Raw genomic sequence first — 21,309 nt, forward strand, 5'->3', positions numbered from 1 at the left:
TTTTATACAGAATAACAAAAAGTTGCCGGTATAGAAAAACTTGGGCATAACTTTATGAACACGTCTCACCAAAAAACGATAAATAATGTAACTTGGCATGACATTAAGCATAGCAAGGCACATGTATTAGCCCTTTTGTGCCTGGAAGGAAACTAAAGGTTACTTTTTAAAAAATTTTTCGTACAAATGCGTTTCATATCGCAGGTTTTGTATGGAAACAATTTCGAGCAATTTGTCCAAATTTAATACACTGTAGGAAATATGTACCTTACCTCTCTACCAATCTACCTACTTGAGTGATCTAGTATTACAGTTCCATTTTCAAGCATGAACAATGATTTTTTTTATTCAAGATTTAATTTCCAAGAAACACGAAGAATCGCTCGTGATCATTTACCTAGCTGTTTCAAAAATTCTATCTTGGATTTTTCGTCTTGGATCACTTTTAAAAAAAATTTAAAAATAGAGAAAAAAATACTGAAAATAATATTGCTGCTCGAGACTAAAATATTAGATAGGTGGGCGAACAATTTTTTCCATCACAACTTTTACTAGGTTTTGAGTTACAACAATTTGAAATTCTTTTTTGGACTTTCTCGCTAAAATGCAGCATCTTTTTTTTCAATTATGACAAATTGGTCTACACTTCCTCAAAACACCACAGAAATTTCAAAATTGTAGGCTGAATTTGAAATGAAAACCTAAGACCTTTTGGGCGAACATCGTGATTTTTTCACAAAAAGGACGAGTAAAAGGGAATTTTTGTCACCTTTCAAGTGTTTTAATCTTGCAAAAAATCCAAACCAAGAGCCGAGTCACCTTTCAACTCGATTTTTAATTTATTCAAGTAGTACTTAGTTGCCTATAATTCTTCCCAAATTCCCCACCCTCCAAAAAAAAGTTTGTTATTGAAAAAATCTCCAAGTGAGCATAATTCAATTTTTATACAAAAAATACTAATATTCTCTCTTCCTCCTTCCCTCTCCACCTCCCACTATCCTCCTTCCCTCTCCACCTCCCACTACGAAAAGTCATTTTTCATCCTTATAAAATATAATGTGAAAAATTATCACTCAGATGGACTGTTTCAGTGAAAATATAGCCTATTTTCAAAATATCCATTTTTCAAGTTGAAAATTTTCGAAAAATTTAAAACTTCAATTCAAGTGTGGGGGGGGGGGTCCATTTCTCACACTGTGCGATATTGTTACATACAACAATTTGAATCGTTTAAATGTCAAAAAACAGACTGGGTCTTCTCATCACCTTTTTGTTTTTTTTCCAAATAAAAACTTTAATTTTTCCATTTAAATGAGCAATTTTTTAGTACTTACGTATCTAATTATTTCCAATTTGAAAATCAATAATATTTCAACTGGCAAGAGACAGATGCGAGCTGATCCGTTCTCTGCCTCTTTCCACCAGTCACAAATACATACGTAGTGTATTGCTCTTCTACACTGTCGAGTTCTGTACCTCGAATTGCAAAGTTTAAACAGATAATTTGAAATCAAAAAGTACATAATACGGTGTGAGAAGATTTTGAAAATACGACAAATATTAAAAAATAGACGTACTTATCTCAATGGGACAAAAATTTAAAAAAATTCTAGTCACGAAATTTCTTCACAATTCTTGAAAATTTTGCGTTGAAATTTTCAGCATACAAAAAATTTAGAATACACAGACCAATTTTTTGAAATTCTTTTTTACATAAGTACATACTTAATCATTTTCAGACGACATGACTTATAATTTGCTAAAATTGAAATTCCAAAAAATGTTGTCCATTTTCAACAATGATTTATAATTTTATAATTTTAACATATTCCAGAAGTGATGAGGGTGTAAGGGAAGGGGATCAACATTTTTGTTTAGATACCGAATAATAATATTTTGGGTTACTTTTGACGCAATTTGGATGGAGCATTGTTTTCATTTCACAAAAATTCATCTCCCTAGTAGAAAACATCGGCCTCACAAACCAAATCTAGCCCCCCCCCCCTTACGGGTGTAATAATCTTGTAATTATAAACACCCCAAAAAAAAAAAAAAAAAAAAAAAAAACGTTCTTATCAAAAAAGACACGTTGAAAAAACAAAAAAACACCTACAAATTTTTCAAAATTTTCGAAATCAGGAATTTTCTTTAAACAAATTTCTTGTTTTACTTTTAGTAGTACAACCAAAGATATCAATTTGCGACTGTAGTAGTTTTTCGGGAATACGGTTTCAACTTGAAATTAACCGCAGAGTATTCTGATTTTACCATGAAATAGAAGATTTGTGAATATAAAGTTTCCACGCATTTGTTGGTAGGCTCTAGCCTAGCTGACTCATCGTTCATTTAACAACCATTTCTTTGAAAAATTGTGCAAAAAGCTCCAGATCTGCTGAAAATGAAGGATTTAAAGTGCCCATTTGTATTACTTCATTTAATCTGCTTTCATCATCATTCGTGTTAATTGAATTGCATAACAGTTCGCCGTAAATATAAATAAGGTATTTTACACAGCTGTTAATAAAATTGCATAACCAGTTTGCCGTAAAAACGATATTGCGCCATTCCTGATGATTTCATCTTTATAAAATAGGTACTATTTTTGATGCCAAGTCAAATTTAAAACTTGGAAATAGATTCTCATAACTGAATAGCATGAAATTAATTTCCAGCAATAAGTATGAAAGAATAGGTAGTAACTCAAGTTCAAAACCGTGTTAATTTTAATCCGATGACTTTTGACAAATTTCCAAGTCGAAGGAGCTCTAACAAACTGTGCTTTCAATGCAAGAAATTTTGAAAAAATTGTATGCACCTAGCCTTGAACGAAATTCCAGAAATATTAATTTAAAAAAAATTGAAAGTCCAACATCAAAACTGAAGGAAGTACATGATACAAGACATTTGAAATTGATCATGATCAACTCTAAAAATTCATAGGAATCCTCGAAAGACTGAAATAAATCGTTCAAGGGGTTAAGAGCCCAAAAATGAAAGCAGACAAATTTGGGATGGAGGGAGGGAGGGGGGAGGGAGGGAGGGAGAGAGTAACCAAAGGGGTATTTGAAATACTAACTATTCAAAAAACTTAGCATATGGAAATCACATCACACACATATTTTTTTCCAAAAGGTAATCTATCAGTTTCCTCCCATATTACCCACTAGCTAGAATCTCGACATCGTGAAACTTTTGATTTTCTCTAACGCTCGTTTTTCTTCACTAACGTCGCATCGTGTCGCGTTAATCTGGACAATATGTACCTTTGAAACGTCTACAGGGAGCTTTCGTATAAAATCTCAAGTTCAAATATTGAATATCTAATAATTATTTTTAAACCAGCGCGGCGTGTATAAGCGAAATCCCAAAACAAATGAACACTTGCTTAAAACTAAAACTATTAAGCTTTGGATTACATGAAAGTTTTAACCAGATCGAAAGTTTAAAACATTTTGCACAGATACATTGTCAACTCTGCTTGTTGACGTGTAAGATCATAAAAGGGTAAAGATATCATTTAGTATTTTCGCATCGCTTAATACAACGGGCGCTGTATTCGTTTCCTTTTCGAATACCATACAACGTTTCGAAAATTTCACCAGACACGTGAGTTGAGTATCGCGGTAACTAAAATAATATAGGTATACCTCCTATCGCGTAAAACCTGAATCATCAGTATGAATTTTTACTTTTATCGAACACTCGTTGTATATAGAAGTGTATGTTCCATTGTGCATATCTACAACGTTTTTCCATTTTTCAAGCCACATTATGTTATAGGTAGGTAAAGTAAAGCCGATCTAAAACATACGAGTACTTACGTATAAAAGAACGAATTGGAAAAGGGAACTTTTAGTATGCACTGTAACCATCTTCAGACATCATGTCGCAATAACTTACTCAAATAAACTTCCAAAGAGTAATTCGTTCCAGTGAATTAACATTTGATTTACGAGGTAGCAGCAATTGCTGAATCCCTGGGTAATTCGTCTTAATCACTTGATAAACGCAATTTATGCGCTGCTTAAAAATTAACGTGGTGTACCAAGTGAGTCCAACTCAAAGACTGCCAGGCGAATTCTTTAAAATTAAATTACTTCTCTATATTTAATTTCAAGAGTCCACGTGCCAATGTAGCTTATACAATGCCAACAAAAAACTATAACTTGATTTCTGTGGTAAAGTAAGTTGATTAGTGAGAGCCTATGTAGATTTAGAATTCTGAACACACGGATGTTGAAAAAGAAGAGTAAACCACCCTTTTCCTAATTTTTCCAACTTTTTTTTTTTGCATCAAAAATATAAAATTTTGAGGAATAAGTAGACGTATGCTTTAAATCGAGAAAAATTATTTCTGAAACTAGGATGAAGTACATATTTTAGAATACAGGTACCAATCTTTTAGTGTATATTTCAAATTTCAAAAAAAAAATCGAGAAAAATACCCAAAAACTCAAGTAAGTACCCATCTACTTACTTACCTACCTACCTAATCAATTTTTTTGACCTCGAATCTTGATAGCAATTGTCCAGGTCAACGCAGAATCTCAAGAGCTATCTTTTAGACCATTTTCTTCAAACCAGGTTAGGTAGAGACTAGAACGAAAAAAATCGCAATTTTTTCCTCTCGGAATTCAAAATTACGACTGTCGAAGCAAAAACGTTTGATGTTCCATTTTACTAATTTTTTAGTTTAGTAAATTTGAAGTCGATTTAAAGAACTGCCCATTTTTCTGTTCAGAATTACACAAATCATTTTCAGGACATGTCGTTTTATTACTGCACTTTTCCATTCACTCTTCCTCAATTTTCCATTCCACTTGATTCATCCTAGTACATACAAGAGAACTTACATTTTTTCCAGCGAATTTCGATTTAACCCAAAATCAAGCAGCTCATTCTCAATTTCTTACGCACTTATTTCAGTGACAATTCAACGAAAAGAGGCAAAGTTTTTTATTTTTTATTTTATTGTTTACGTTCGTCAAAGTTTTCATAACCAAGAACATAATCTGTGTGGTTTGAAAGCTTTTCCAATTTCCGAATGAAGCAGCCATGAAAATAAATTCGCACAACTTTAAAATAATATTTCGTTCCATTTCATTTAAATTGTTCAATAAATTAGGTATTAGATATATTTGTTAGGTAAGTAAGTGTTTCAAAATTCATTGAAAATTTATGTACTCTTCAAAAATAAAAGTGAAGTGAATGCAGAACAATAAAAATAAATAAATAATACTTAAATAAAATATAAAATGGACAGTGCACGACGCACGTTATTAAAAGAGCATTTATTACCTACAAAAAAACAATTCTGACAACGAGTAGATTGTGTAAGTTCAAATTTTTGACACTAAAATATGCAAGATATAAAATTCAAAAGAGACCTTCATTTTGAATTGAAAATCATCCAGAAAAATGTTTTGTCCCGGAGATGCCCCTGAGAGAAATGGGTCCTCAAAGAGGGGTCAAAATTGTGTTTTTATCGCGCTAGCCCTTTCCCATTATATTTTGGAAAAAATGGTGTAGAACCAAAAGATAATACTTATTTAGTCTAAGATTCTGCGTTGACGTAGGCCATTTCCTTCAAAATCTAAAATCACTTTCAGGGTTCTATTGAGCATTCAAAAAATTTCTAATCGTTTATTTTTTAGCTGATTCGGGTTTTGAAGATATTTTCTTCTCGAAATCATTTCTGCAACTGGGGGAATATATTGAAACTAGGGGGCTACGCCCCCTGAGCCGCTTCGCGGCTCCAACCCCCGGCTCGCGCCCTCGCTTCGCTCGGGCTGCTCGCATGGCCCTCGCTTCGCTCAGGCTTTGCCTCCTCCTTTCACTCAACAGCTCGCGCCCTCGCTTTGCTCGGGCTGCTCGCCTGATCTTCACGTTGCTCAAGCCTCTTACTCTTGTTTTCATACAGTCATTGTTAGAAGTGATATTTAAAAATAAAAAATGTAACTAAGAAGCTCGAAAACAAATGAAAGAACCCTCAAGAAATAAGTTTTTTGGATTTTTGACCGAGGTCCACCACTTCAAAAAATTTGAAAAAAATACCTATGTACTTTGGTTTGCACCACTTTTAGGTTTAAAGTAATAGCAGTTTGAAATTATTTTCTTTTCAGCTTTTTGCCTGGCATACAGTCCATGAAATTTGTAAAAAATCTACGGATTCACCTTCCGTATTTCTATACACCACAGAAGTTTAAAATTCTATTTTTTTTTTTTTTTTTTGGTTCCCCAAAAGATACTCTGCGATTTATTAATTTGATAACATATTCTTGAACATATGAATATTTTCAAAATTTGGGCTTTAAAAAACCTATTCACTCAGTGATGGGATATCAAAATTGTATTTTCCTCCTTATCTTCGATTTTAGAAGCGGGAAATTCCCCACTTTTTCCGACAAAAATTCATGATAATTATTATTTCCCTTGGTTTTCCCATTTTTTTGAAATTAAAATTACGAAAAAAGTACCTACTTATAAAAAAACAAAAAAAGAAAAAAGTGAGGAAAAAATAAAAATCACAACTGCTAATTTTAAAACTTTGGTATAAAAAATGGTCCGATATTATTATAATTTTTTTAAGAGTAAAGCAACTCAAATCTCAAAATCTCTTCACTTTCTCACTTTTTTGGGCGAAATCTCAAAATTTCCTACATTTTTTCCTCATTTTGAGAATCAATTTCTCATGTTTTTTCCTATTTTACAATTTCCCACGATATCTCATCACCAAATTATTCACTTATCACAACAGGGGTACCCTTTAATGATTTTTTTCTTGAGTGATAAGTAAAAATCTATTTCAACATGAATAAAATTTCAAACATTGTTTTTTCAAGTTCTTAAAATGCAGACAAAATATTCTAAAATCTGATGTATCTAATATCTCTATCTATCCTTTCTGTGTTTCCCAACTCACCCCCTCCCTCCCTTCCTTCCTTCGAAATGCAAATTCAGATTTACTGGTGTATAATGTATGTATGCATGTATGTAATGTATGTAAGCCTATGTGATCTGGTTTTCGTGGAAATTGTGTACAATAAGGCTTGGCTGTTAATTATTGTCTTATTCATATTATTGATGCATGTGTCTGGTGTTGTGGAGTGTTTGGAAACGGCAAAAAAAATATACATTGTATCCTGAAATGCTTTAAATCATGAAATGTAGGGTGAAGAGGAAGAGGCGATTTTCTGTATTGTTGTGAGATACCACAGTCAGGTATTCGCGAAAGAGCCACAAAATACTCGCCAACCAAACCGGTTTTAGTGCATGATGACGTGTTGAACATCCCTAAACGTTCCAAAACGTCGCTTTACTGGATTCGGCTGTATAAGTTCTCAACTTTCAACTCACTCTAGAAGCTTTTCTAATTAACTTTTCAAAGTTTTTAGATTTTTCCTGACAACCTGTTATCCACACCTTTCCACACCCCAAGTTTGAGCTTTCTAGCTATCATAGTTTCTCTAATAATTTCTATCACCAAGTAAGTAAGTAACATTCGGCGATATATATATTGATGCATAGTAGTATCACTTTTTTGACCATTAGATACCTATTGTAAATTTCAAAAATCCCGCAAAATTTGATAAGTTTTTGACTAACAAAGCAAATATTTCAACTGAGACAAAAAATTTTGACACAGATGAAGGAGCATCGAAAGAGGACCTCTTTATGTAAATAGCCAGAAAAATTAATTTATTCTGGCGAATTTTGAAAATTTTAATCATTTGGTCCACTCGGTTATAATTATGAAAAAAAATCAAAATTTGATCAAATTGACTTACAAGGCTAAAATTTGTTTTGTGCTCTGTTTGCGATCTTCTGACTTGTTTCGTGATTGTATCGAACCACTTTGGAACCTCCGGATGATTTTTATGACTTTTTTTCCAAAAATAATCGTTGGAGAAAATTTTTGATTTGAACAACACAAAAAGATTTTAAAAATGTGTCCCTAGAACGATCGAAAATGTCATAAAGATGCTCAATCCGAGTCTATTGCTGAGGAATTTAATTGTCACATACTTACCTACGTTGTTTTCTCTAAAGATGTAGAGTCCAAAAATCTGCTGCAGGAGAGTCCAGAACAGTTCGAAAGCATCAGCAAACAGTTTGGGAGGTTGAAAATGAGATGAAAATCATAATTTAAGCATTTTATGCAGATCAATTGATCATTTTTTTAAAATCAGAAATAGTTCTTTTGAATTTTTGAAAATTCAAAGAAAAACGAAAAACGAATTTCAGCATTTGAACTTTTCGATTTTTTGGAATCAGCAATTTATGTTATAATTTCAAATGCATGCCTTATTTTAGGACTGCCTAGAGTGGGCTATTTTTCAAAACAGGTTGGATAGAGGCAAACGTGAAAAAAATCGCAATTCTTACGATCTTACGAAAATAGTTCCTCTTTGAAGACTCATATCTCCACTCCAGAGACACATCCGAGGCTGAAATTGTTTGGGGTGACTTTTGATACAGGTACTGAACAGAATAGCTGAAATAAACGAAACCCCCCCGTTTCCCTCTCTGGGAAAGTTGGGCCAAATTATGGTTTTCTCAACTTTTAGGTGAATAAGCTTTTTTCATAAATTCTAGTGGAACCGAAAGATAGGCATGAGATCGACACCTTGGCCAAATTGACATAAAATGAACCATTTTCAGAAATACAAAAAGTGAAGAATCACATCCTAAAGAATGATCACAATTCGCCATTTTTTTACCCCTCCTCCTAAAAGTAGTTTTTTACAGTTTCAAAACACCAACTCAATTTTTTTTTTTTTTGAAATCGAAAATATACGAGACAAGTACACGTAATATGTAAGTATGTACCACCAACGAAAGTAGAAGATATTGAATTCATGTTCGTGAACAATTTCCTTAAAATATTTGGTAGGTACTCGAATACACTCAGACTTATGTACAGTACACTCTCGGAAAGCAACAGAAAATTGACGATGAAACATTTTAAATTTTATGTATGTATACAGGCGGAGATGTTTCGTTGCTGGCAATAAAGTTGAGCAACGCCTCGGACTATGAGTAGCACAATAAAAACTTACGGGCTCGATGATGGTTGTTGAGATACTTGAGGCGCCAACGCACACCATCATGGACGGACCACTAATGATAGAAATTCACGCACGAACGTACCTAAAAGTCGGCTATAGGTGGATATAAATTCAAAAATGGTTCTGCAACGGGTCACGTATACATATATGCAACCGCCATAAAACGTTTCGATATATTTATAAAACAAACGCGAAAGGAATATATTTCAAAATGGGCCAGATTTTGCACCCGAAAACAACATCGCGGCTACATTGAGATTTATTTCATTTTAAGCGAAAGTTATTCTTATATGGTTGTTTCTATAAGGGTAAGGGTATTCTGTCGCTGATAGACTATCGTATTATTTATTAAATAATTTATCCGTGCAAAACGACCGCAAAAATATGTCTGGGTCAAAGTTCAAAATCGCGCATTATACACATTTAATACCCTATCAGAAAAACTTTCTACATTCTTTGATTCGAAAACAATTTTTTTTTTTTTAGAATATGGTTATTTGTTAAGCACGTGTTACTCGATAAATATTGATAAAAGAAGAGTATAGAGAAAAACGCCCATAAAAATGAGAGCTTTTCCTAGTTTTTTTTTTCATCCTCCCCGAAAATATTCGAAGGAAGTTTACGTGTCGTGCAACTTTCAAAAGAAAAAGCACAAGATCAGAATAGAGCGAAAGAAAAAAAAGAAGAGAAGAACAGAAAGGAAAATGTACATAACTCTAGCGAGCGAATTCTGTTATCAAGAAGGGCTACATTAGCGTTATACTATCAATACGTGTAGAATTTCCATTCTTAAAATGCAGTCTGTATTTTATCTAGGCGTTGTATCTTTAAAGACGCTTTCTCTCAGTCACCAGCAACCACAGATATACGAAGGAATTACAAGTTTGCGCTTGTATTTCATCCGGAATACCGCACACGGGGTGTGCTTTTCTTATGCCATATTTCAACGGTGAAGTTTACACCGCGTCGCGTGAAACAAACGCCGCCGGAGAGAATGTCATTTATCAGGGTACCGAAAAAAAAACTCGCACAGTACGGTTATTTTTTTGAAAAATTTCGAAACCACGTTCAATTCGTTCTATTGTTTGATAAAATTTTACAAAAATTACGTTTCACCGAGCTCACGACGACGTACTCGTATTTGCAAGCTTCGGAGTTTTTATCCTAGCTTTTCTGCCTGTGTATACAGTACCATACTCGTATACACGAATTTACGGATATTTTAATTTTATGTATCAGCTGTGTCTCTTCGTTGAAAAAAAAAAAAATGGTTTAATATTTGAAAAAAATTCGTCTGCTAATAATTTTGAATTATGGGAATATCTCGCAATAAATTCAAAGTAAGATGCAAGCTAAATTTAGATGACATTTTTTTCACTCGTGCAAGCTGTGTTGGATTTTAGGCTACGAACAGGATGCACGAAAATTTTGAAATTATCAAAATCCTAGGTTTTAATTTATGGATACGTAGGGTTGAATTTGTTATTCTATTCGTAAACTTGGCCTTGTACAGAATAGCACGTCGTAAATACTAATTTGCAGCTATTGAAAAAGTAACACGATTACCTCTTAAATTTTTATCTTCGCAAGAACTAAGCTTATATATACCCTACATATATTACGTATCATCAGTCATAGTCAAGTCATTGAATGAGATGAGTTGATCATTCTTCATGGATAATGTCACAAATTTACTATTAAACAATTGGCCCTACATTTTTTTGATGCTAAGTGAATGGTCATATAACCTATCAATTCTAAATTAAGCTACAATTTGACACATAGAAGAAGTAAATCATTCAGATTTTCGAATCAAGCTTTGAACAGAAAAGGCTATTTTTTGATTTTTGGCGGTTTTTTTGAAAATATGTAGCAGAAATAGCACATATGGGTCATTCCACGTCAATTCGATCAAGAAGTAATAGGGGGAGGGGGTCGCCGATTTTTTTGGAATTTTTTCTGTGGAAAGACCTCCCAAAGAAATGACCAATGGCGCAAATCGCAGCCCTCTAGCCCTTTTTCAAAGGCTGCTAGGGGGTGTCAAAGTTTTCAGTGAATTAGAAGTATCATCCATTTCAGCAATGGATTACTCGATAACCGCGATACCTACCAAAATTGAACTTTTTCCAATAGTTAGGGGTTTTGAATGGCTTTTTGATGATAACATGAAAATCAGTGTTGCCACTCATTTTCGTCCGAAAAATTAGCTCGAAAAGTTTCAAAATGTAGTTTTCATATATCATTCCGACTTTCAAAAGTTCTGAAAAAAATATATTATGGACAACTTTTTATGCTGAACAGCGTATTAAAAAATTAGAATGGCATTATTTTGTAAAGTCGATTAAAAAAAATTGCAAGTTTGCGAAAAAATGCGATTTTTTGATTTAAAACATGAAAAAAAGTTTTGATTGGTGAAGTTGACTCATTTGACTCCTATTTTTACGTACCCGGTGAAAAAGTTGAAAAAACCTCTTTCACTCGATAAAATGAACTCATATATGAACATCAAAAAAAGTTTAAATTTATTCAGTTCTCTTATTTTGACCTCTTTCATGAAAAAGTAGATAAAAATTACACTCATAGCAAAACAATTAATAATTTGTTCATTTATTTGTTTCAATTTACTCAGAATTTTGATTTTTTGTGACGAGATCATTTTATCGAGTGAAAGGGTTTTTTCAAGTTTTTCAACGGATACGTAAAAATAGGAGTCAAATGCGTCAACTTCACCAATCAAAACTTTTTTCTATGTTTTAAATAAAAAAATCGCATTTCTTTCGACAACTTTCAATTTTTTAAAATCGACTTTACGAAATAATGCCAGCCTAATTTTTTAATACGTAGTTTACTTGTTCAGCATGAAAAGTTGTCCATAATATATTTTTTTCAGAATTTTTGAGAGTCGGAACAAAATGAAAACTACGTTTTGAAACTTTTCGAGCTAATTTTTCGCACAAAATGAAGTGGCAACACTGATTTTTATAGCACCAAAAAGCCTTTGAGAACCTCTAACTATTGGAAAAAGTTCAATTTCGGTAGGTATCGCAGTTATCGAGTAATCCACTGCTGTAATGGATGATATTTCAAGTTCTCTGAAAACGTTGATACCCCCTAGCAGCCTTTAAAAAAGGGCTAGAGGGCTGCGATTTGCGCTATTGGTCATCCCTTTGGGAGACTTTCCACAGGAAAAATTTCAAAAAAATCGCCGATCCCCCCCTTACCACTTCTTGGTTGAATAATGAATTGACGTGGAATGGCACTTGACTGCTGTCAAGTCATAAAATCTATTCCCCCTTTACGGTCTTTATTCCGGCCTTTGAGGCAAGTTGAAAAAATATATATAAAATCAAACCATCACCAACCTATAGTAAACCAGAAGACCATCCAGTTCAAAAAAATTGACCATATCTTGGAGTGTAGTTATATGTTTCTGAACCCACAGATTACGAATCCGACGTTAATTATGCACTTCAGTTTTGAGGTAGTCGGGCAGTTTCCTTATCACTTTCCACTGTCATACTAATCACTGTTTTTTAACTGACTGAAGGTATGTATTTTAGAAGCACGCAAGTAATTAGTCGGAATTCATAGCTGTTCCAACTTATCACAATTTAGGAAGAGGGAATACGACACCACAGGTAGGTATAAGAAAATCAGCTCGCCACTACGATTCATTCCACTGAGCAAAAATTACTTTGACGATTGCGTTCAAAATTTTACCACAGGTTAGAAACCCTTGTACATAAGATAACAGAGAAAAAATGTAAGCCATATCAGTTCGTTTTCAAAGGCCAGTACCACGTTGCTGGTTACGGTTGAAATAGTGAAAAAAATCGTCCCAACTCACCCCCGTAAACCTCATTTGAAAAAGCTAAAAAGACAATTTCAAGATAGGTACCTTACCTATGCACTTCATTTTCCCATTTTCAGTTCTTCGCACAGAGGATATCTTGCGAATACTTCAACTCACAATGCATACTGAGAAAATCGTTTCGAGAAAACTTTTATTGTAGTAATTTCGCTGCTTCTTTCAATTATAATGAACACTTCAATTTTGAAAAAAGTACAAATCAACGGGTTTCTTTTGCAACTACACGTAACTACGAGCACATACCAAGTCTGATTGTTATTTAAAAAGATAACATTAACGCTGCGCAAAAGCAGCAATTATTTAGGGCGAAAAAGCGATTAAAAGAATATTCGAAAACTATCTGCTTCATCCTATAAAGCTGCAAGAAAAGAGAACGAAAAATACTTGAAAAAATCGGGAAAAATCCTGAGCTCCATCTATGACACCTGGAGAGCCAATTTTTTAAAAAATCGACACCTTAATGCCTCTATAATAATATAGGAAAAATACGAAGCCCAAAAATTTTGAAATTAAGGACCCAAATTTCGAGAAAAAATGGGCCGTTTTTACCGTTATCTCGATTATTCTTAAATATATCAACAACAAAAAAAGCAATAAAGGAGGTTAATGTCTCATTTTAAAGAGCATGAAATTTTGAACATTCTCCTCGCTTACATTACCCCTCTAGGGTTCTTAGATTTTGAACTATTTCGTATCCAGATTTTAAATTTCGGTTACAAAATTTTGAATTTAATTATATTGTATCTCGAAAACTAAAAATGCTAGATCGGAGGAAAATGTTCAAAATTTCATGCTGTTTACAATGGCGTAAATTTTGTTAATCAAAAAATTGATTAGATCATGCGATTTTCATTGTTTTTGTGAGGCATTTTTAAGCATAACATTTTCAAAAATGCAATATTCATTAAGAGCTATTCCCTAACTATTTTCGTATTTTCAGGGATTGTTTTTTTTTAGAATGCGTGCTGAATAAAGTAATTGTTTGGTGGCTGAGGAAAATTTGAGTCCAAGCGAGCAACCCAAAAGCGAAGAGAAGGCGCGAGCCGAGGGTTGGGACAGTATTTAAAACTTTCCAACACATTTTCATTTCACACATAACTTCATTACGTCTAAATTACATTTCATAATTCACTTTTAAATTGATGTTTTTACGACTAAAAACTCTCCGCGAGTTTTCTTCGAGATTAAGTTTTAATTATTGGTAACTTTGCCGAAATATTTTCTTTGGAATCGCTCGAAAGTGTGCGAAGATTTGCTATAGAACAAAAACGCAGGCATGGACTTTTTTAAGAGTTTACCAAGTATCAAGGCTGAAACAGTTTAGTTTTCGAGGAGAATTTATTTTTCACCGAAGAAGGAAGTGGACCTGAGAGAAAAGTGATTTTAACGCTAGATTATTTGAAAAAAAAGAAGGGAAGGAATAAAGAAAATTTTCAAGGAGGATTTTGTGAGGTGTCATAAATATTTTGTAACGTACCAAGTCTCATTTGAAGACGAATTTTCTACAAAGTAAAGTAATTCATTGTTCACATTATTTAGTCTATCCCCAAAAATTGAATGCGAGAATACTTTGAAAATTTTAATCGATCACAGCTCCTTCAGTTTCTGGGATCGTCAATGGTCCAACCAAGTTATCAGACTACCACATAACACCCAGTACATATAATTTTTTTAATTTTAATTTTATTTGTGGTAAGGTATCCTAAGTATTGACTACACAATTCTCTGAACCCCCTGTATATCCTGCCTCAATAATTTTTGTACACGAAATATAAAATAAGGCCCAAAACAACGTAAGGTATTCGATATTACGTGTATATGAAAAATTTCATCGTATTTCTAACACAGTAAGTATACCAAAAACGATCGCATAGCAAAGGAATAAAATTACCTATAGCATGGTTTTCGGTCTTATTAAGGCATAATCTCAGCGAATAAAGTGGATCACCGACCCTAAAATAGATTTACGGTTGAATTATTTCGAGTAAAGGGCGACTCTAGCTATAATATTTAAATGCTAAAAGTATATCCTTCCGCTTTATCGTACACACGGTGGTTTTTTTTCCTCTTCCGAACAACGCAAATTAGGAAACACTCTAATCGAGAAGAATGTGTGTATATCTATATGCGGAACTAATACCCTAAAATTTCAAAATTCGCAACCACGATTCACGAACAGTGGTTTATCGTGGCTCGGTTGGCCGCGGTCGTTGATTATTTTACCGTGTACATTTCTCACTTTATAGTGACATATTCGAACAGAATCCAAGAACCGAATTAAGCTGCGGCAAGCGGCGGCGGTGGTGGCGTCATTAGTTAAGAAAATGTAATTTTATCGAAATGTTGACGATTTGCCAAAGAATGGATTTACGTAATGCGTAATTTCAAGGATACGCTTTTTCATGGAGAAAATTCAACCATCTCTGGTGCAAGTAAACTACATCGTATCGCTTTTTAACACATAACTCGACTATGTAATACATATAAGTACAACGCTGATACTTTTGGTATCAGTTAAAATGAAAACAATACTTCGTTTTCAATTCAAAAAATACTTACGTACATATAAAGTAATCTGCAGTTTTGGAATTTTTATCAAATCATATTGAAAAGCTTCGAGCGTTATAAATACCTAATTCGACTAAAAGAAACGACATAGGTACCTAAAATTGAGAATTTTTTTCCTACCACACCTGAGAGCATTTGTTACAAACTGGAGCCGTTTAAACAGCCTTTAAAATATTTATCGTTGACGCAAACTCTTATATTGACAAGATTACTTTCATCAATTCGTTTTTTTAACTCGACAAAGAAACGAGAAAACTTCTCAAATAAATTGGTTGGTAAAAATTTCCAACGTAAGGATAAAATTAAAAATGCCCCTAGCAACGAAAAATTCTCACATCCGTTTTTTTTCCTTCAATTTCACTGCCGATGTTCTTGTATAGACTTAATGGAACGATTTGGTAATTATTCAATGAAACAATAAACGAAAATGAAAACTACTTTGAAAACAAAGAACTATTCTAGCAATTCGACTTATTGGAAAATGTTACTCGAAAAAAAGAAAAGAACGAAATATCGAAACAGACGAGCAACATTTAACGCAGCAAAGAAAATTAAAATATCGAAAAAGATAAAAGCGCGAAAAAAGAAAATTTTGAATAGGCCACGAGGAAAAAAAAATCGAATTTCGGGTACCTAACAAAAGAACCGAAGAAAAGAACAGAGCGAATAAAACTCAGTATTTTTCCAAAATCGAAAACTTTTCCAACGAGACGAAGTAAGTAAGTATTAATAAAGAAAAACAGAAACCTCATCATTATCAAAAATCGACTTAGGTATACAAGTATTTTAATAAAAAAAAAAAATACTTACCTAGAACTTTGAGGAAAATTTTTTTCACCGTTGTAGGATGGGTTGCGATTTGGCATTCGTATAATCCATCGTCTCTTCTAGTAACTGAAGTAATTTGTAATCTCCAGTTATTGGGATATCGAAAATTCAACTCTATCCTTTGATCAGCGCTATAAGTTGTTCTTCCAACGGTAAGTATATGCATTATATCGCCTTTCCTTCTGACCCAACTCACCTGAAAGAATTGAAGAATAATTATATTAGGTACAATTACCTCGAACTCGACGAGAAGAAACTCTCGAGCTAGACTTGGACTATACTTTTGCCAATAAATATAAAATTGATGGCTATCTTTATCATGAAAAGGCGTACACTTTCGACAAGAAAGTTAGCTTTCTCTACAGCACATAAATCACTATACAGTAAAAAGGTCAGTTAAAAATTTCCCGCCAACAGGAAACATTCGATACCTCGAGTTTCGCACTTGGCTGATTATTAATTTAATTTCACAATTCGAATAACCAACGATTACTTGGTTCGTTTGGTTGTTTGCACGAGTAAAAGCCTCGCTTAAAGTAAAGCTACACGCTAATATAATGTTCGTAGTATACCTCGCTGATAAACGAGCTTTACACGTACCCAGCTACACTCTTTCTCTTCCCCCCACCATTCGAGCAATGTACATGGTGATGGCGTGTGATAAATGGTAACAGATTTATTTGCTTTTGATTCGCTATTAAGTATGCAATTTGTTGAAAGATTTTATCAACTTGGAAAAATGTTTGAAAATTTGTAAATTGGTAGGTATTTATAGAGAAAATACTTGTAAGTAGGTAATATTTTTCATATTTCAGGTAGGAATCATTATTAGAGGCGGTCAGGGAGGATCTGAAGAAAAATCATCACCCATCAAGAGGTAAAAAAAATGAAAATTATTGAATAATGTTCAAATGAGATTATTCTCGTCTTCATAAGTATGTAATTTTTTTATGAAAGCAGCAACTGAAGAAAGAGCTACTTTACCGTCTTCACTAATGCCTGTAGTCTGATCTACGTTGATCGTTTCTTTCCTCACGATTCAGAAATTAGTGAAAAAGTATCAATTATACCTTCACGAGAGATGCATTTTAGTCTATAGATAAATTTGTGGACCTTAGACAAAGGAAAATCGAAAGAGTATCCAAAAATGCACCAACAGCCAAAATTCTGGAGTTGAATATTACATATTTTTCCATTATTAGCAAATTTTGGAAATTCAAGAGCTCGTTTTCCATAAAAAAAATTAGAATTCGATCAAATTGAAGTAGAAGCATATTAACCCATATTTACTGTCTACAAGACTATTTCCAGTGATTCAGCTACAAATTTTTGAAAATTAGCCTCTGTCAGGTTAAATCCAAAATAATTTTGGATTTACTCATGCTTTGAAAAAAAAATTAAGAACGTATTAACTGAATGAAAAAGCTGAAATTTTGTTCATAAAGACGATCCCTAATACTAATTGAAGCAGGGAAATACAATGTCGGCTAAGTGCCAATCACGTTTTTTACGGGAGAGCGTAAACGAGTTCGCATAACAGGTACATCTTATAAAAAGCTCTATCTCTCGGTGTTCCATAGTACAACTTGGACTCCAAGTTGTACTATGGAACACCGAGAGATAGCGCTTTCTATAAGATGTACCTGTTATGCGAACTCGTTTTCGCTCTCCCGTAAAAAACGTGATTGGCACTTAGCCGACATTGTATTTCCCTGCTTCAATTCATGTTGGCCCCTTTTATACTCAAAATCTTTTCCGAAACAAGAAAATACAAAAATCAACAGGAATCCACCAATCGATTCGGTAAATCAAAAAATCAAAAATAAGGGACCAATTTCAATTTTTGGAGAATTTTTGAAAAACAAATTTACCTCTCAATGAAAATTATGGAAATTAGTCCTGAAATTGATATGAACTTCTATAAATAAAATCCCACCTTCTCGAGTCATTTTAAATCCTTCATTGAGGTTTTCGATTTATCCAGAAGATTTTGACGAAAATTGGCGAGGAAATTCATCTTGAGTGAAAAACTACCTATCCAGAAAGTTTTTGAGTCCCCTAGAAGTACGAGATACTGAATTAGGGGTTCTCAAAGTGGAGTCATTTTTGAAAAAAAAACATGATTTTGTTTTGCTATTTTGGGTATATGTAGGTATTGTAGGTAATGTAACCTGTTCAGAATCACAGTTATCCACCTAAAAAATGGCGATTAATTTTGAATTTTCAAATCAACCCGACCAACTAACTTTGAGATTCGAAACCATTTTCAGTCCTTTACCAGGCACCTGAAATCAATTCTATAGCTTTTTTCCACCATTACAAATTCTTTTTATAAAAAGCTAACAAGGAATTCTGTTTAGCAAATCGAATACATTGATTACCAAACTACTCGTATTTACAATTACCTACTTCGATTATACTTCCCAAATTCACTTTTTTTACGTCAATTTTTATTCGCACCTTGATCAAAATAATGGCAAAAAACGTGTTTAGGGATATTTGAACCTACTGAACACGTATTTAGGGTCAGTTGAGGACTCCTTGGTTCAACTCCTAGCATGGCTAGGGGGCTCAAAATCTTTCCAGATGGTCTCCCACTCAAAGTTGACTTCCTCACAAATTTATTTCGTCAAATTCCAAGATTTGTTTTTTCCGCTACAGTCAAATGTGAATGCGTATTGACGATAAGAGAAAAAAATTCACAAGATCAAAATTTCAGTTCGTAGACAAATTTTTAAAATTTGCAAGAACGGCTGTAATTTGTCTACAATCAACAACTTGGATTAGAATTTCCACATCTTGAGACATTCTAGAGCCTCCAGGACGCTTTTTTTAATGTCTCCTGAATTTTTTTATTTCTTCAGAAGACGTGGAAATTAATTTGAACAGCTAAAAATCGTTGTAGGTGGATGTACTTCAAAATGAAAAATTGCACTCCGAAAATAAACTATCAAAATAATATCGCAGTCAATTCTACGCCAGTAAATCAACCACCTGTTAAGTTAACTAGGTTATTCGACGAATCAATTTTTCTATTACAAACAAACTCAATCATAACCCATCATTAAACAAAATTAAATAAAACCTGGCAAATTGTTTAACTTGATCCAAATTTGGCTAAATAAGTAATCATTCCTTATTTAGGTAGGTAATTGGAAAAAAAGAATGGATTTTTCATTATACCGCCTCGTTTACCTTAATATTTTTTACATTACTGGTTTATTTAAATTTCGCTGCAATTCAGCTGGCTAACCCCGGAAAATGGAATAATTTTTATATTATTTTTTTTTCGCTTTTTTGTCGTCGCAGTGAAAATTGTAACAGCCGAGTGAAAAGAAGATAGAAACATCTTTTATTTTTCTCTCGCTCAGTGCAAGAAACACATCATTGTTTCGCTTGTTAGTTTTTAATTTTCTTACACGAAGCCGACGCGACGTCCTTGGCTGGAAATTTTTTTGGCTCGCGAAGTATTTTCATTTTAGGTGCGTTTTCGTGACGACGACGACGACGACAACGACAACGACGTTAGTACGAGTAGAAAATAGGAATTGTGTTCTGTATGCGTAGTCTTAATTTAAGTTACGCAATGACGATAAATTGTTGTATTATGAATTTGAAGTAGGTAGCGACAATTTAACAAATTAATTTCAAACCATTGAAATTCATTTAAATTGGTGTATACGCGACCTTATCGCGTCGTGTGTTAAAATGAAAGAAATTTTCGCCTGGTTTGATACCGTAGCGTTAATGAAAGCTAGCTGAGTAGTGGGGTGCTTTTTGCCATTTATACTTACACGATGTCTGTTTCTTGATGTCGCAATGTTTATTGGAAATTTACAACTTTGGCAGTGGAATAGAAAAGTTAATCTTTGAGATGTAAGTAATAATACACATTTATAAAGGCGATAGTCTCGAGCAAAGCTTCATTATAACATTACATTTTATTGGTTATCTGTGACACATGTTTGAACCGCATATAATAAACTTTTATGCGAAATTTAACCGCGCAAAATCCAAATATTCGCGTCGTTTCGTTTGTATGTTGTAAAGACGACGAAACATTTAAGGGTTTGAAAAATGACGTTTAAAGTAGAATTACGCATCGCTACTGTATCATTTTTTTGAGAATATGAAATTCGCTTGTTCTCTTCAAAATAGCATTCTAAAAGTAAAAACGAAAAAAATACTAGATTTAATCGCGGTTTTCGCGCCGGTTTCATTGTAAATACTTGTTTATAGGCAATTTTGAGTGAGGAATACAAAAATTACATTCGGCTTTATGATTATTTACAAGTTTTATTTTACGAGAGGCGTTTCTTCTTGTAAAATTTGTAAACAAGGTAGTTAAAAAGTTTTCGCAAGGTTTTCTCTACTCTGTAATAAATTGGCTTAGCTCAGAATTGCAACGATTTACGAGAACAGGACTAAATTATTAGTTCGCTTTACGAACAGGTGTGTCGCAGGATGTAAATTTTCTCAGGTTTTATTTTCCTTGTAATTTGCCTTCATGTTTTCAACAAGTTTTTAGATGGAATAGCTTGCAAGCTGTCTTTATTTGTTATGGGCGCATTTTGTTGAGATGTTTATATACAGCTTAATATGCTGAGCAAGGCGTGGTATGTAGCGTACAGATAGCGTAAGAATTCATTATACGTGTGTCCAACTGATCCTACTTATTCATGCTTATGAATTGTCTTACTTTTTTGCCAAAATAAGAGGATTAGCAGTTTTGTCATTTAGAAATGTGCCTAAATCTAGGTAGTAGGTAGGTAGGTATTGTTTCTCTTTTCCTCAATGGATCTTGAGTCTTGTTTGAGCGAATCATTCTCACGTATACAAATTAAGTCAAAATGACTTGTTTACGTTAAAAAATTTTCTCCGAACGTTTTTCCGGGGAACCCATGATGCTCTTCTTACAAATGAATTTCTTGTATGTATTGGCACTATTCGATTTCATTGAAATTAAGCTAGATC

The 21,309-nt window shown here is 33.4% G+C and overlaps 1 protein-coding gene across 7 annotated transcripts in view; it reads right to left on the reverse strand.

Moving 5' to 3' along the window:
• LOC135835880 (zwei Ig domain protein zig-8-like) overlaps positions 1-21,309 on the reverse strand; it is a 294,812-nt gene that overhangs the window by 18,687 nt on the left and 254,816 nt on the right. For all 7 annotated transcript variants that reach the window (XM_065350350.1, XM_065350344.1, XM_065350346.1 and 4 more), the window contains one exon: positions 16,318-16,531. In XM_065350350.1, the coding sequence (XP_065206422.1) occupies positions 16,318-16,531 (214 nt within the window). The remainder of the gene's footprint in view (positions 1-16,317; positions 16,532-21,309) is intronic.

The sequence above is a fragment of the Planococcus citri genome, chromosome 2 (assembly GCF_950023065.1).
Source record: "Planococcus citri chromosome 2, ihPlaCitr1.1, whole genome shotgun sequence".
NCBI lineage: Eukaryota > Metazoa > Arthropoda > Insecta > Hemiptera > Pseudococcidae > Planococcus > Planococcus citri.